The 15373-nt window shown below is 39.7% G+C and overlaps 1 protein-coding gene across 7 annotated transcripts in view; it reads right to left on the bottom strand.

Annotated features, from left to right (window-relative positions):
- The window catches only part of LOC119649162 (supervillin), an 838258-nt gene that overhangs the window by 497392 nt on the left and 325493 nt on the right, over positions 1-15373 (bottom strand). For 5 of the 7 annotated variants that reach the window (XM_038051179.1, XM_038051177.1, XM_038051182.1 and 2 more), the window contains one exon: positions 1910-2056. The exons of the other annotated variants lie outside the window; for them this stretch is intronic. In XM_038051179.1, coding sequence (XP_037907107.1) covers positions 1910-2056 — 147 coding nt within the window. The remainder of the gene's footprint in view (positions 1-1909; positions 2057-15373) is intronic. 7 annotated transcript variants of the gene reach the window in all.

Raw genomic sequence — 15373 nt, 5'->3', positions numbered from 1 at the left:
GAGGGAGGGTGCACCTAGCTCCCGGAACATCGACATATGCAATTAAATAGATTAGGATTGTCCCTGATTTGGATATATGGTTTAAAAGAGTAGACCCTTTATTCATATACCCAGGACAACTTAAAAATGATACCATAAAAAGCATAGAGCAACTTTACTGTCTAACATTCTCATTTTCACCCTTGATATCCTGACATCCGAAGTATGATATGTCTGGCTCTCATTTATTTCTACTATACAATGCTCGTCGATGTTCAACATACGTCGCTGCTCTTGAACATCAAAGCCGAACCCTCCTCTTGATCGAATGCGACTCAACCATGGCAACAGATTCATATCAACTTTGCAGGATTCTTTTAAGGAAAATACTTTCCTGTAATTGTCGATGTCTACTCCACATTACCAGAAATAGTCATGCTTATCCACTTCTTTACCAACTATTGAAGTTCTAAGCAAATTGTTCGCAGCTATGTCAGTGACAATGGAATTTAATTCAAGTCGAATTAAGTTCAAAAAAGTCTAGTCTAATGTAGGGACACTCTAAGGTGGCGAGAAGGAAGACGGGAAAGCAACCCTGTCGGCCGAATCAAAACGAAGTGGCTAAGGACAACCTTCACGTGGTGGCATCGGGAAACGCACATTGACTTGATGGTCAGGATGCAATAGTTGAAGGTCCAATTAGCGCGATCAGATCCGAGTCTGCACGGGGACTCAACTGAAGTGGCTTCGGCCACGGAGCTTCACCAGAGGTTAACTGGTAGCATGACAACCGGGATGACCCTCTGAGTTCATATTTCCCAAGAGAATTCATGGAGTATATGCTCTCAACCTGGTTATTAGCGGTTGGCCCCTAGTGGACGTCCCATGGGGGTTGCGAGTATGTCTAAACAGACAAGACTGGTACCCTTGTTGCTTGCCGCAGTGGGGCTCTGATTGTGGTCAGGAAATCAATCAGTGTCTTAAGAAGACCGTGGAATTAGGTTTATACGAGGGGTCCTCAAGTTAACTCACCAGAACGTAGTCGTTCTAAAGTAGCACACATTTTTATTACACAGCACCATCCTCAATCAAATGTACAAATGAAGCATTTTGTAGGCACACTTCAACGAGGTTTGCTCAAATTAAAAAGGGAGAAAAACTTGAAACGCCACCTTCACATCTTCATTGGTGTTTAACAAAGCGAGCGCCCGAACTACCAGACAATAAATCTCAAGCCGAACTCTTTTCCAATCGAAAGGCTAGGACGACGCTTGATCCCTCAATGCCTACAAGCAAACCTTCGCAGAAAGGAAAGCAACATAAAACAGGTTTTATTGATTAGGATGGCTTCTGAGTAAAAATTTCCCTTGTTTTAAGTCGTTCTGTGTCGATAAATCATGGAGATTGTGAGTGACATGCCAAGTTGACGAACATCAAAGCAGGGAGAATACCTTCATGTTTCCATAGACCCTGTACATACAGGTTTTGCTACGAGGAAATGAGGTTGTGGTCAAGCAGACAAATCAAGTTGTTCCGATCCCCAACAGGGATTTAGACAACTTACGGTCTATTCGAGGTATTTCATTAATGGGTACCGTGTAGGAGGAAAAGGGTTTCCATACCTCACAGAGTTGCACCTCACATATGAAAGGTAGTTCTCAATGATAAATAAATAATTCGAAGAAAACTGCATGGATGACCCAACTTCAAATAGGAGTGACCAATAATACGGCCGAAACTACTGACTTCCATAACAAGCTTTCATCATTTTTAAAGCGAATCATAATAAAGTTAAAAATGCGGTTTTGCTGTAGAATATTTGAAAAGGAAGCGCTAGCATTGATTAGTCGCAATGTTTTTTAATAGCAACAGAACATTTAAGCGATGTAAATAACCGCAGTGATGGAGCTTTCCAACATTATCTAAATACCTATGAATATCTTCTTTAAAAATACGAAAACAGATCTTTTTCGCATATATCTGGAGGCAGTCGTCCAAATAAATTTCAACGAAGCATAATAACTCAAAATAGTTGGCAACTTTGGTATCCAGATTAGCCAACGGATTATCGGCCTACCTGCAACACACGAAAGTAATTGACATAAGAATGTGAAAATTCTCCTCTCAACTGTTAAACAGTTGAACAATAAAAAGTATAGAAAATTTGTTTGGAAAGTAATAAAGCATTAGTTGCCAAATCTGATATTATGCGACGTATACAAGTACGAAAATAAGCCCACACTTTCCAAAGCAGCACCCAAATAAATGTGTATCTAAAACGCAATCACAATTCCATCTTGAAACAAATCATAGATATTTTACTGAAAATAGCTCGTCTTAAGGAGTTGTATTTAACGGATGTCAACGTAACTTTCAAACTCACGAAATAAATTGCTGAATTTCAGAGTAAACAATTTTCAAAGTAATATCACTTAGCGAAGTATATGAATGGCTTCCAGAATCGAGCAATTATTCAAAAGTCAGAAACTTTTCAAATCGAGATAAATCATCGACTCCCACTTTGACCTTCAAAGTTTACATGGTTATCTGTATCCGCTAATATATTTTATTCGGAACTTTTCTAAGTGTGTCATATGGTGTCTGCTAGTATCTATTTGTGAACCATAATTTGGAATATTAGAATGGAAAGAACAGACAGAAAAAAAATGTAATCCGCCTGAATAATATTTGAACATGAGATCGGTAGTTGATAGTGGCATTCAGGGAAAATTAATCTTTTAATTAAATGTTTAAAAAAAAAAAAGAAAGAAGAAAGGGGGAAATTATAATATCTACACCGTCTTATCCACTTGTATCTTTACTTTCACTTTATTTTCAATGGGACTATGCTTCACTTTCGCTGCCATTATAGTGCAGAAGCTGTGCTAGTGATGAGTTTTCAGCAGGGGGATGGACTCAAAGAGGAAACAAACATGCATGACAGAATGGGTATTCGAACCCGGGGCATGAAATCGAAGGATTGGCGCTCATGTAGTTTCATCATTGACCAAGATGCACAACCGGGAGAGAAGGGTGCAGTTGACAAAACCTGCACTGAAAGCAGTAGGAAGCACTTATCAAACTTAGTAGACAAGTGGCAGTTAGATTTAACAAGTCGTGAGGGAAAATTTGATTCCAAAGAAACTGACATTTTAGAAAATTTTACTTTATTGTTCCCTTGCAAGGCGTGCTGCGAAAAATCCGTATCTAATCACAAAAGATGAAGAAAATTATTTTAGTGAATTTAGTAGCAAGAATACCAATGACAAGTTGCAAATTTAAACGAGTCGAAAAACCGGAAGCTGGACGCCTCAGGTATGAAAGGTTTTGTGTATTTCTTTTATAAAAACATTTCAATGGATGTTTGTTCCATTAGTACGTAGCATGTAATATATGCATATATTCTGTTAGAATATTCACTTTTGTGTGATACTGACATTCAAAGTCTTGAATTTGCACAGAAACCTATTATAATTTTGTTAATAATAGTAAGATTTCCACCAAACTTGGAAGGATCATGCTACATTGCTGCAATTTCGTAATTCTAAGCTGAACTTAACGCAATCAATTACTAAAAATTATGGTAATGTACTATTATTAACTTTATTTGAACAGATATTAGTGTGGAGGGTATTTGAGAGCCTAAACACAATATAGTGGTAGCCTCTTGACTTTGAAGATTTTGTGTGAAACAAAACCTTATTAAAATCGATTGAATGTCTGTCAACCTGTCACATCCAATTTCTCCGAAACGCCTGAACCGATTGTTATGAAATTTAGTGAGAATATGTGGTCTGTGTGCTTTTACATGCAGCTAGTGGCGCCATTTTGTGTTAAGTTTGAAGAGGGGCGCTCCCCATACATGCGAAAGAGCAGTGTAGATTTTGTTTTCACAGAACATGGTCATGTGGGGCTCAAATAGTACTTTTCGAAACTTGTCTTATTGCTGACATTGGGTAAAACATAGGGGAGAGATAGGGCTCAAAATGTGTGCCTCAAAAAAGTGAAAAAGGTCTCGTTCTCAGAACCTATCCAACCGAAAAATCTGAAAAAAAGTCACAATGATGCATCTATATAAAATCTAGACTTCAAAATATATCCCGTTCCGATATCTACACAAATAAAGTTAATAATCGTATATTGCCATGTTTTAGAAATTTACCGGAAAGCCTCTCCCCCCTTCATCCCAGAAATACAAAATTTGGCAGCAACATAGGCGATAATATAGGACACAATTATGAAAAGCTTGAAGACAATCCAACTATTATTAACAAAGTTATTTAAGGTCAAAATTTCGTATTTCAGGCAAATTTATTGCACCATAAGCCGTATATGACGTCATCATCATATAAAATGAACTTATATGAACGGCGGGATCCATGGCGACTTCTTTTTTTGGCTTTTTTAGTTACTTGCATATCAGTGTCAATTACTGGAGGGAGACATGTGCATGTAATAATCAGTTTAATACACATGCATGTACCTGGTTACCAGCGGTTTTTAATTTACGAACGTGCTCTTGTGCACGGAGTAAAGTGGAAACAGTTCTTGTTTATTTAACATGAGCATAATATTTATGCATTTACGTCGTTATGTACATATATATGCGTATCTTAGAGTTTAAAAAACTATTGCGAAATGTTTTGTATTCTTAGCTATGGACGAATGGAAAACCGTGCATAGGGGTAGGTATCAATGGCCGCCACAAACTCCTAAGATCGTGACTGCTGTTATGAGAGCAGGGAGGCAGAGTGTAGCCGGCTCGGATCTTCAGAGCCAGCCCGTAGCCTTCACGAAGGAAAGAGATTTCTGGCTACAGGATGGGAGAGCTCGTCCTGTAGCTAGAAATCTCTCTGAGGTCCCCAGTGTCCGTTACCTGACTTTAACTAGACCTGGGTAATCCCAGAGAAAGTGCATGAGGGTTTCACATAAGGTGAACACGAAACTTTTTACCTGAAGCGCCGGACTTCCGGTACTCCAACTTGTTTTCAGACTTTTCGGTTGGGTAGCTTCTGAGAATGAGTCAGTGAAAGAAATGATCACTTTCCACTCCCCGCACTCCCCACATTCCCAACAAATGTCAAAACTAGCACCAGCTTCGGAAAATACCAACCGAGACCTTTCACATGACCATATTTGGTGAAAATTTGCATTTTCCTCCCTTAAATTCGACCTGTTGTAACTCACTGTATGCGTGAGCGTTCACAGTTCCCACCCTTTCACCAAATTTAGTATCAATCGCTATACCCGTTTCCTAGAAGAATTCTCATGACAGACAGACAGACAGTACACCGATTTTAAGAAGGTTTTATTTCACACAAAACCTTAAGAAGGACAAAGCGAAAATTTTGAAGAATTATGTATGCATTTTCCACTCCATCCTCCCACACAGCCTTCGTGAGTTTTGCCCTATTGTATTCATCACACTTATCGCTGTACAAGTGATAAGCCTGCAACAAAGAGATCAGTACAAAGCCGAGGATAAATATCAATGACAAACGGGATCCCAAACCCAAAACAAAGAGATCGAGTGATCGTCGCTCAACCAACTCAGCCATCGCGCTGCCCACGTTTGTACTAAAAAGGACGGAATTGACTGCAGCATTAAATATTACCTGACAACGTTTTCCACATCCACTACTTCTCACATAGCACTATCTTCTCATACTCAATGAAGTATAATTTTCCTCGATAGATGTCCTTAGGCATCTTGCCGCAGAAATTCCAGAGATTGCGACCCAGGCCTTCAGGAATAGCGCGTGACTTTAACAAAGGATAGCAGACCAGAGATCTCCTTAAGGTTGCCAAAAATTGTTTATTTAATATTCGTAGCTGTTCTGAAAGAAAGTACTGTCAAGTATTGCGAGTATTTTCCACGATTCACGGTTGCTAAGGTTACACAGCCTGCGTCCACCGATCAACTATGAAGAATGCAGTTTTCCATGCGAGTCCATCGGTCACCTCATTTCCTTCTAGGCTCCTATGACCGCAAACCCAGAGGAACGCGAACTTGAACGTGCCACTCAAACTATTTAGCACATTTCCGCACTATCCCACCAGCCCGGTCCTACCCGGAGAAAGATCCTATTTATACAATTGAATTTACATACGATGAAAGTTAGGTTTGATTCACTTTAATGAATGCCGAAATGATTGCATCCATATACGAAACGTGATACAAAAATGATGAGACTGATACACGAGCTGCTTAGTCCGGCTTTTAACTCCATTTTGTCGCCACAATAGTTTTGAAAACACGGTCAGTGAACTTGTCGTTGTCATATGGCACGCGAACGAAGCAACGATATGACTTTTACGTTAACCTGGAAAAGTTATATTTTAGATGACCGAGAAATGGTGGAAGTTCATTCTCGCTCATGAAGGCCCTTCACTTCAAAAGCTAATGAAAACACCGAGCTTGTGACGGCTCCTATGAAGTCAGACCGTTGTTCAATAGTAACGATGATGAGTGACCAGGTTAAATTTAATAGTTTGAAAGTACATCAAATTTTAACTGAAGATTTACACGTGCGAGAAGCATATGCCAAAATAGAGCCAAAAAACCCAGAACTAAATATAAAAACCAACGAAAAAACGAACGCCTTAACATTGTTGACAGAATTGCTAATGACTACGATTTTTTGCGATGGTATAATCAAAGCTGATAAATCCTAGATTTTTTCACACAACCGTAAGAAGCGGCGAAGTCAGGAGTGCCATACTGAGATATTTTCTCAACCGAAGAAACTTTAAACGAGCAAATCCAGCACCAAATCAACAATGATGTGCCTATTTTACAAAAAAATAATCTTTCGCAGATAATTATTACCTTGAAGGCAAGCTGTCAATCAAATCTTTACAAGGATTTCCTTGGAATGCCGAGCAGAAAGATAGTTCTTGCATGGCCAGATATTTCATTATAACAACGCTCACTTCACACAAATATCTCCATGAGGAAGGTTTGATTTCAAAAGGCATTCCTGTTATTCCGCAACTCCTCTCCTTGCTTCATCTCAGTGGTTGTTGATATATCTTATGTTTTTCTCAGATTAGAAAGTGGAAGTGTTGTGGAGGTTACTTCAAGACTGTGGAAAAAGCCTAAGAAAACGGGGCAGACATACTGAAGGCAGTATAAGTTGCAGCCTTCCATTGTTGATGCCAGAACTAGGAAAAACTACGCTGAAAGACAGTGGAAACACGAAAGTGACCAGAAGTGTCGATAACACATAGTCTGTTTACTTTTAGTTTATTTTAAAATAGGACGCCAGTGTGTCCGCTTTGTTCAAGGAGAAAGCGATCCTGAGGACTCTATCTATAATACCACATTAGTTTTGAAAAGCACCTTATTCCTTCTTTCCACTCTACGGACTATTCCTTTTTGAGCAAATACCCAACTTTTTAAAGGAAAAATCGCCGGAAGTTCCTTTCGCCAGGGCAGAGTCAAACTCATTAGACGCTGACTAGCGTCTGCCCTTCGGCCGCTACGGTCACGCTTCTCAGTAGCACTCTACTCTTCAAAAAAAAAGTTGTTGCCAAGGTTCAGACCAGCCAAGATTTAAACCGAAAGTTTTTTTTTAAAACCCAACTATTCAAAGATGAAAGATCTTCAAAAATGCACTGCACCTTCGGTTGAGAATTTGTCTGTGCTATCGGCCTGCTCCTTCTCTACTCGCCTAAGGCTTGAAATATAGTGGAACGGCAAGCAATGCACCGAGAACAAAAGAAAAGATGTCCACAGGTCGATTATGTGTGATCTTATATGTCATTCTTTGTTTGCTGTCGACGTTTTCAGAGCCCGTTTGTTCCCGTCCCAATATGCAAGCAAAACTTTTTTGACTTTAGCGAATGTTAAACAACGGAGATATGCTGGCCCAAACAGAGTTTTATAGCGAAGATATCCTCAATAATGAGGCGCATTTATGGTCCAAAGAGTATGTTAAAAAATAGAATGGCGATAGGCTAAAAAATTCAAAGAGTTGCAAGAGCAACCACTATATCCACAGAAAACAACGATTTGGTATGGTTTATGAACCGATGGAATTATCGGTCCATATTTTTCCAAAAAAGAGGACAGACAAAATGTAGCTTCAGTGGTGAGCGCTACTGCTTGTTACCTGGATTTCAGCCTGTAACCTAAGTGGGTTTCGTTGGTTTCAGCAAGATGGCACAAGTTCTCAGACGGGGCGAGAAACAATGAGCTTACTGAAAATTCATTTGGCAGACCCTTGATTGGCTCAACCATAGCAAAATGTATAAATGGTGATAAATGCCCCTCCTGATAAATATAATACGAATAAACACTCTTCCTATTTACTTTTATTCGTTTAGTTTCACCAGTAATTTTCGATTGAATTCAAAGTTATCACACAAATCTGAAATCATTTTTAAAGAACGAAACCAGCCAAGAGAATAAAGAGACGCAGAATAAAGAGATTCACTAGCGAGAATCGGCGTCGCCACGCAACAACCGCCATCGCCACTGGTACTAGGAAGAATAGCGTAATATATCGAACGCATTACAATCTTACTCAGTGATGTTTAGTGATGTCTTGTACTTTGTATTCTATCACCTCGGTGCAGACATTACAAAGCATTACATATGACAAGAGTAATACCATCATCGCTTCTTTGATAGGTAGCCATGTAATGATGTGATGCTGTAGTGTTTGGTGGCGTTTGGAACGCGTTTGGTGACGGCTACCGGACGTTACACTTTAAGATGGGATCACTTTCGTGATAATGCATACCTCTTCTACGGGTCGATTTTAACCCACTTCATGTCCGAGACGTACAAACTGCCTTCATTCAGATCGAGCAGGCGGCGCGAAATCATGGGCGGCACATCAATGAAGGCAAGACAAAATATATAGTGGCAACGTAAGCACCGGAGACGAATCAACCAACAACATCAAACCGCACTGGTCAAACACGAAGAAGAATAAGGATAGGAGAATACAACTTTGAGACCGTTGACAATTTCTCCTATCTAGGGTCGAAAATCACAACCGATAACAGCTACGATGATGAAATCCGGGCACGGTTGTTGTTAGCCAACAGAGCCTATTTCAGCTTACAAAGACTGTTTCGCTCGAAACGTCTCACCATAGGGGCAAAGGTTTTACTGTACAAGACAATGATCTTGCCAGTCCTCATGCATTCCTCGGAAACTTGGGTTCTTAGCAAGAAAAATTGCGATCTCTTGGCCGCGTTCGAGAGAAGAATCCTCCGAAGAATTTTTGGCACCCTACATGAGGATGGACGATTCCGTAGCCTACACAATGACGAAATTTATAAGCGATACCATGACCGTCCGGTTGTGGATAAAATCCGGCTCAATAGGTTACGGTGGGCGGGTCACTTCATCCGTATGGATGAGGATGGTCCCACCCGGAAAGTCTATAAGGGCAATATCTATGGTAGAAAAAGAAGAAGAGGCAGACCCTGCCTAAGATGGAGCGATGGCGTAGGTCAGGACGCCAGACAGCTTTTAGGGATATCGAATTGGTGGACCTCGGCGCAAAACCGGGATGTCTGGAGTTCCTTATTAAGGCAGGCCTAGACCGGATATCGGTTCTTGCGCCGTTGATGATGATGATGTTAATTGCAATTGTTCAGAAATGTAAATCCTTTATTCTTTCAATACGGAATTTCTTCCCATCAAAATTCAGAATATCTACGTAAAGGTCGTTAAACATCACCCTACGAAGAAGACCGACTTCAATAAAGTCCTTGTAATCAAGCATCACTAATTATGTAACCTTCTTTCCCTTGCCGTGTCTTCCTCACTTGATGATTGCACAATTTTTATCTAGTTGCAATTAACCAAGTACCTTCAACCTACTTAATTTCGAGTGAAAGGTGATCACTTCTTGTCCATCTGCTTTTGAGTAAATGATTTGGTTTCATGTGAGTGCCTGTGAAACAGAGATCTTCTTGGCCCGCAAATTTCGTAACATGTCCCTATTTTCAGGCTTATAGAAGATACTGGATGTGGACAATGGTGAACCATTTTCTCAAAACGACAATGTGAATTACAGGATATGCTGAGTCGGGTGGCATGGTCCAATATAGGGCAAGGTCCCGTGCAAAACGACGTTATCCGATAGACCTTTGCGCGCATCTGGCCCAAAAGCTATCGCGTTCAAGTCTTGTTATGGGAAAGTCAGATCCTCCTTGACTTGGTGCAGGTAGCATTCAGCCTTCATAGTCGCCAACAGGACGCCGACTGCGCTCGCCGAGAGACTGTTACGAGCTTTGATGCTGTGATGGTTGATGGTTTTTAGGGCCACCTTATGCCGCTTGACGAGATGGTAGAATATCCTTTTATGATCACCATAATTTAGTACAGAAAATCTTTTCCTTTTAAGTAAGAAAACTGTGAAACTTTTGCAACTTTCCTAACAGAGGCAAAGGAGATGAAATTGCTGGACTCTGCCCTTGGAAATAGAAGCGTATGACATCTGAAAGTCTCCCAAAGTTTTCTACAGCTACTGATTCTTACTATTGGAAACGGTGTAAAGACAACTGAAAAAAAGTAAATAATTTTTGGAGCAATTTGATAGTCAATTTTTCACATGGAAGGAAAAAAGGATCTTCCTTTTTTTGCCTACGATTTTCTTAATTTGACAAATACCGTTTTTCGGGAACGAAATAAACAATGAAGAAGGAAACAACTGATCCCTGGAGCACAGTCTTTGTTCAAATGGAAAAAAGATTTAACAAAAAATGTAAGCAAATAAACTAAGCAAATAAATCTGATGTAAATTGCTGTTTTGAAGATAGTGAAAGTAAGATTTTTTGCTAAAGGAGATAGATGACGCGACCACAATACTAATTGTAAGTATGCACTTAGTACGAAGGAAAAACGAGTGGCGAGTGGTTGACTAGGGATAAACCAAAGCAAGCCCCTATAGAAGTGGAAGGAATCGAACCCGTAGATATTGCGGAAAACAAGGAGCGGAAAAAACGAAGTATGTTTATAAGATGATTTACTAAGTTGATGCTCATCGAAATCATCAGATAACACAGTTCATAACCGTTTAAACTGCGTATGTGGTATAAAAGTTAGTTCCACATTCTAGATTGGTAGCGACAGGCCGAGGTTTACCCATCCTTTAGGGAGTTGTAAAGAGGACACAGTTTAGCAATTTTAGCCTAGGAAGAGTCTCTTTGCTTTTTTGCAAGGGGATTTCTTGAAAAAAAAACTGATAAAACACAGGAACAGATATGATATCTCAGGTTGCCTTAGTGTCAGCCACGAGTACGAGGCTGCTAGGAGTAAGTGTGAGGAAAAAAATTTTGAGATACTAGGCGGGAAAAATTGCAGAAGAGTATGTGGAACTGTCGATTTAGGAGCAGAAAAGATTAAAGCCCCAACGGTTAGGTGATTCTTTGGCATTGACCGACTGGAGGATCCTATGATCATAATTTTAAGGAAGAGTCACAATAGGTCAAAGTGATTTTTATAAGCCAAAATTTTTGGATTTTTTTTAACTTTCTCCAGTTTTCAGTTTTCAGAAGAAAGAAATGAGAATTTCAATTTTGCGTTAATTTTTCCAGGTTAGAGTAATATTTCTTTCTGATCCATGGAGGTTTAATAGATCGTGAAAAAAATACTAAAACAGACTTGTACCAGCAACAACTCGGAATATACTGTCAAAACTTAATTATATACCAGATATAACCATAATAGCAATCATTCGCAAACACTTCCCAAACAATCTGTGACTTTTTCCATTTAATTTCATATAATCCCACAGCTTTATATCAAATTTGACAGAAGACATTCCAATCCGAGAGCCCCTACTTACCTTGCTCAAAACTCAAACCGAACGCAAACACAGAACATAAATCAGGCGAAATATTGTTTTAAATTTATTGGCCGGTGACCAATGAAATCATGCCAAAAACTGACTAGACAACTTGTGTAAAGATGACAGGAACCATAGAAGATCACCAAGTGTTTAAAAGAAAATTTATTATGTCATCCCCAAGGAAACTGTTCTCAGAATTGAATGGGAAGATAATGTGTATAATATGGAAATTTGAAAGCTTGTTGGGTGGTTGCAGGAAGAAATGGGAAAAATTTTCTAATTTAATGACTGCGAGGACGATAATGTTTAGTTTATGCACTTTTGCACACAGGTCGAGGTTCTTTTGATTAATTTTATAGCGACTTAGAACCGATAAATTGCACACGGGAAATTTTGGCGAAGTATTCATAAAATTTAATCGAAAAATTAATATTTAACAGAAATATTCAAAATAGACTAAATAAATATCAGAGAATCAATGAAGATATAAACTATTAAAGATAGTCTTCCTGGTTGGTTTATCACAATGAGTGTACATATATCTTTGCTAATTAGTCATTGCACTTCAGTAAAGTTCGCGACAATGCACTTCCCCTTTTGCCAACAATGAATACATAAAACAAAATTTATCTAATCGCGAACAGATTTTGCAGTCAGCAGTACACATCCCACTTCCCTTTACGTCTTTATTCTTTCTGATATCATATCTCACTCGGCAATTTTCAATGATATCGTCTTACGTAGGTGCTGATTGTGTGTGGTATTCAGAATGATACAATTCTAGATAATTTTTTCTGCAGTCATATACTATCAACTTATTTACTCATACTTTATTATCTTTAGGCAGCGAAAAAAGAAAAACATTTACAAATAAGCGTGAAATAAAGTTATATTTATGGACACCGTCCATGAAGATTCTGGGTAGATAAAATAAGCTGATAAAATGCAACGACAGCAAGATATTTTAGCTACATGAGAAATGCAAAGTATTTTGTTCTATAATTTATGGCATATTTTTAAATGCTTTTAAAAGATAATTTAGTATTGTGGAACTACAGTCTGTTCGTGAATTAGCAATAATCGGTTTCTTTGCCCCTGTATATCTAACTGTAGCCTCTCTGGACGGCAAAGAAATGCAAATAAAGGCCTGGAGGGTATGGTGCCTTTTCTTAACAAAAGTCTGAAGGATCTTTAATCAGATGGCCGCAAAGATTAGAAAATACATTGGGACAACAGGTGGTTATTTCAACAAAGGTAAAGAAATAGGCAATATCAACGAACAAAGGGTTAAGGGAGGGTTGAAAGCAAACGACTACAAAACAGCTGGAGGGGTTGATCACCAAGTTGCATTTGGAATAACCTGATAAGAGCCAGGCGAGAAATAGGATAATCTGTGCGAATGTAGTGTGCGCAGCAAAAGGACTGTATACAGGAAATTCAACTCCCAGAACATTATTCGAAATGTTATGGTAGAGGAAAATCCTTGCGCATCTTCGACCGTCGACGGTAATTGCGGGAGAAATATTTCGCGCATGAGGTCTGGTGTTAGTGTTGTGTATGCGGTGCATTGATGTGCTCCCACGTGGTTGCGAGCACATGCATACGGGCATGTGACATTGTCACATAGAATGGGGAAACACACACAAGAAAACCATCTAAGCGCATCGATGCACTGATACATTAACACATGGGTCACCTTGTCTCTACCCCAAAGATTCACAATGATTTTCCGTGTCCCTTTGCCACTGGATTTGCTTCTTGCTGTGCAGATTCCATCGACATTTTGAAAATAAAGTTATCTAAAAAAGTACTCCGAAGAAGACTTTACTCTCAAAGAAACTGGTGTAGAAGGATAGCAGTAGGTTACGATTGAGCGAGTTATTTTCAGCAAGTTGTCCTCGGCGATAGAACCTCTATGGAATCCATGAAGGTTCTTTCTTATGAATGCCTCTGGGCCCAGAATTTTGGCCAATTTATTTACTTCGCAGAAGCCCTAGACCCTGAGTTCATGGAATTTACGTCGCAATTACACAAATCTGGATTGTTATGGTCTGCCGAAAACTTGCATGATACAAATAACCGAGATCGAGTTTTTCAAGAAACAACAAACATCAAAGCCGAAATTACCTACGCTGGAAAGATGGAAATAAGATTGGTTGTATAGTGGAATGGCGAGGTCGTTTCAGCTTTCAGATGCCACCCGTATGGAAAATGTTAGAGCATAAATGAAATCCCAAATAGCTTGCAGAATATAGTCGAAAGCTGTTGAGCGCAGGACAGGTGAAATCCGTTTTGCTTCTCGCGATTCCAGTTCGAGTGCAACCAGTCGGCAACGAAGTGAAACAAAGCAGGATGAGTGCGGTAAGGCATACCGACCAACCGTGCTAAGGGTTTACTGCGCATATAGAACACTATCGGCTGAGATAGCATGTTTTTAGACCTCCGAGGCGCACTATCTTTACGAGAGAAAGAAGATAAATCTATCTGAAGTCATTACGGACTTCAAAAAAGCCACTAGAAAGGAATTGTATAATATTCGGGGGATAATACTGAATGATGCCGCGGAAACGATACATGTATTGAGAAATGGGTCGAACAAAGATATGGAGAATATGCTCCACTTTGGATTGAACCAGTTTCGCGATTGTCCTCATGGGTTCCATCGTTGAAAGTTATCGAAAAAATCGCCAACGTAAATGGTATCGAAATATAAGAAGCGAATAAAGTTGATTTAGGTCAGCCTTCTCAGAAAATAAAAACCTTATTCTATGAGTTGGGGCCTAAAAATGCACTAAAAATCTGCCCTGTTTGTCGTAAAAGGCGGTTAAAGGAGAAAAAAAAATTGTGGCCCAGCAACCTACAAAAATTTCAAAACTTTATTGCTACCGGAACGTCAACAACCCTTCGCATAGGGACTGATTTCACTCCGACAACCGTATCGACGATCCTCAGAATGCTCGCTTTCTCCAACTCAAACAAAATTTCCAATAATATAAACTGGAGCAGAGTGGACCTAAACGGGCTCTGGAGAGTACTTCTCATCTCCCTTCGACGATGTGCTTTTGTGCTCTGGCAGGCTAAGTGGTAGCAGACACGAATCCTGTATTGGGTTATTTCTGACGGCTACCTTGAGGCACGCTCTCTTAGCCTGGGAGCCGATTTCTGAAAATCTGCAAGATTCCTGTTCAAGTTAAGGAACATAACGATTATATGCAGTGTATAAAACGGCGGTGACTTCCAATATGGTGGGAGTAGACAGAATCGTAGAAGAGGCTTACTGAATGTGACTTTGTGATAGTGATGCGTGACCTGAATGCCAAGGTGTTTTCTGACATCTTACTTGGACAAGTGATGGAGAAGCACAGTTTTGGGGAACGTAACGACAATAGTGGGAGATTCCTGCAATTTCCTCCGCCTCGTCATTGACTGCATACTTTTCGAGCGCAGAGCCTGCGATAAGGTCAGTAGGGTTTCAGCTGACCGACACCGTACGAGCAACCAGATTGACCACTTTGCAGTCACCAACAGATTTAAGAATTGTCTCTTAAATGTACAGAGAGGGGCTAACATTGGCCTCGAAA

The sequence above is a fragment of the Hermetia illucens genome, chromosome 2 (genome assembly GCF_905115235.1).
Source record: "Hermetia illucens chromosome 2, iHerIll2.2.curated.20191125, whole genome shotgun sequence".
Taxonomy (NCBI): domain Eukaryota; kingdom Metazoa; phylum Arthropoda; class Insecta; order Diptera; family Stratiomyidae; genus Hermetia; species Hermetia illucens.
Note: the sequence above shows the minus strand (reverse complement) of the source record. Positions and strands in the feature narration are given on the sequence as shown.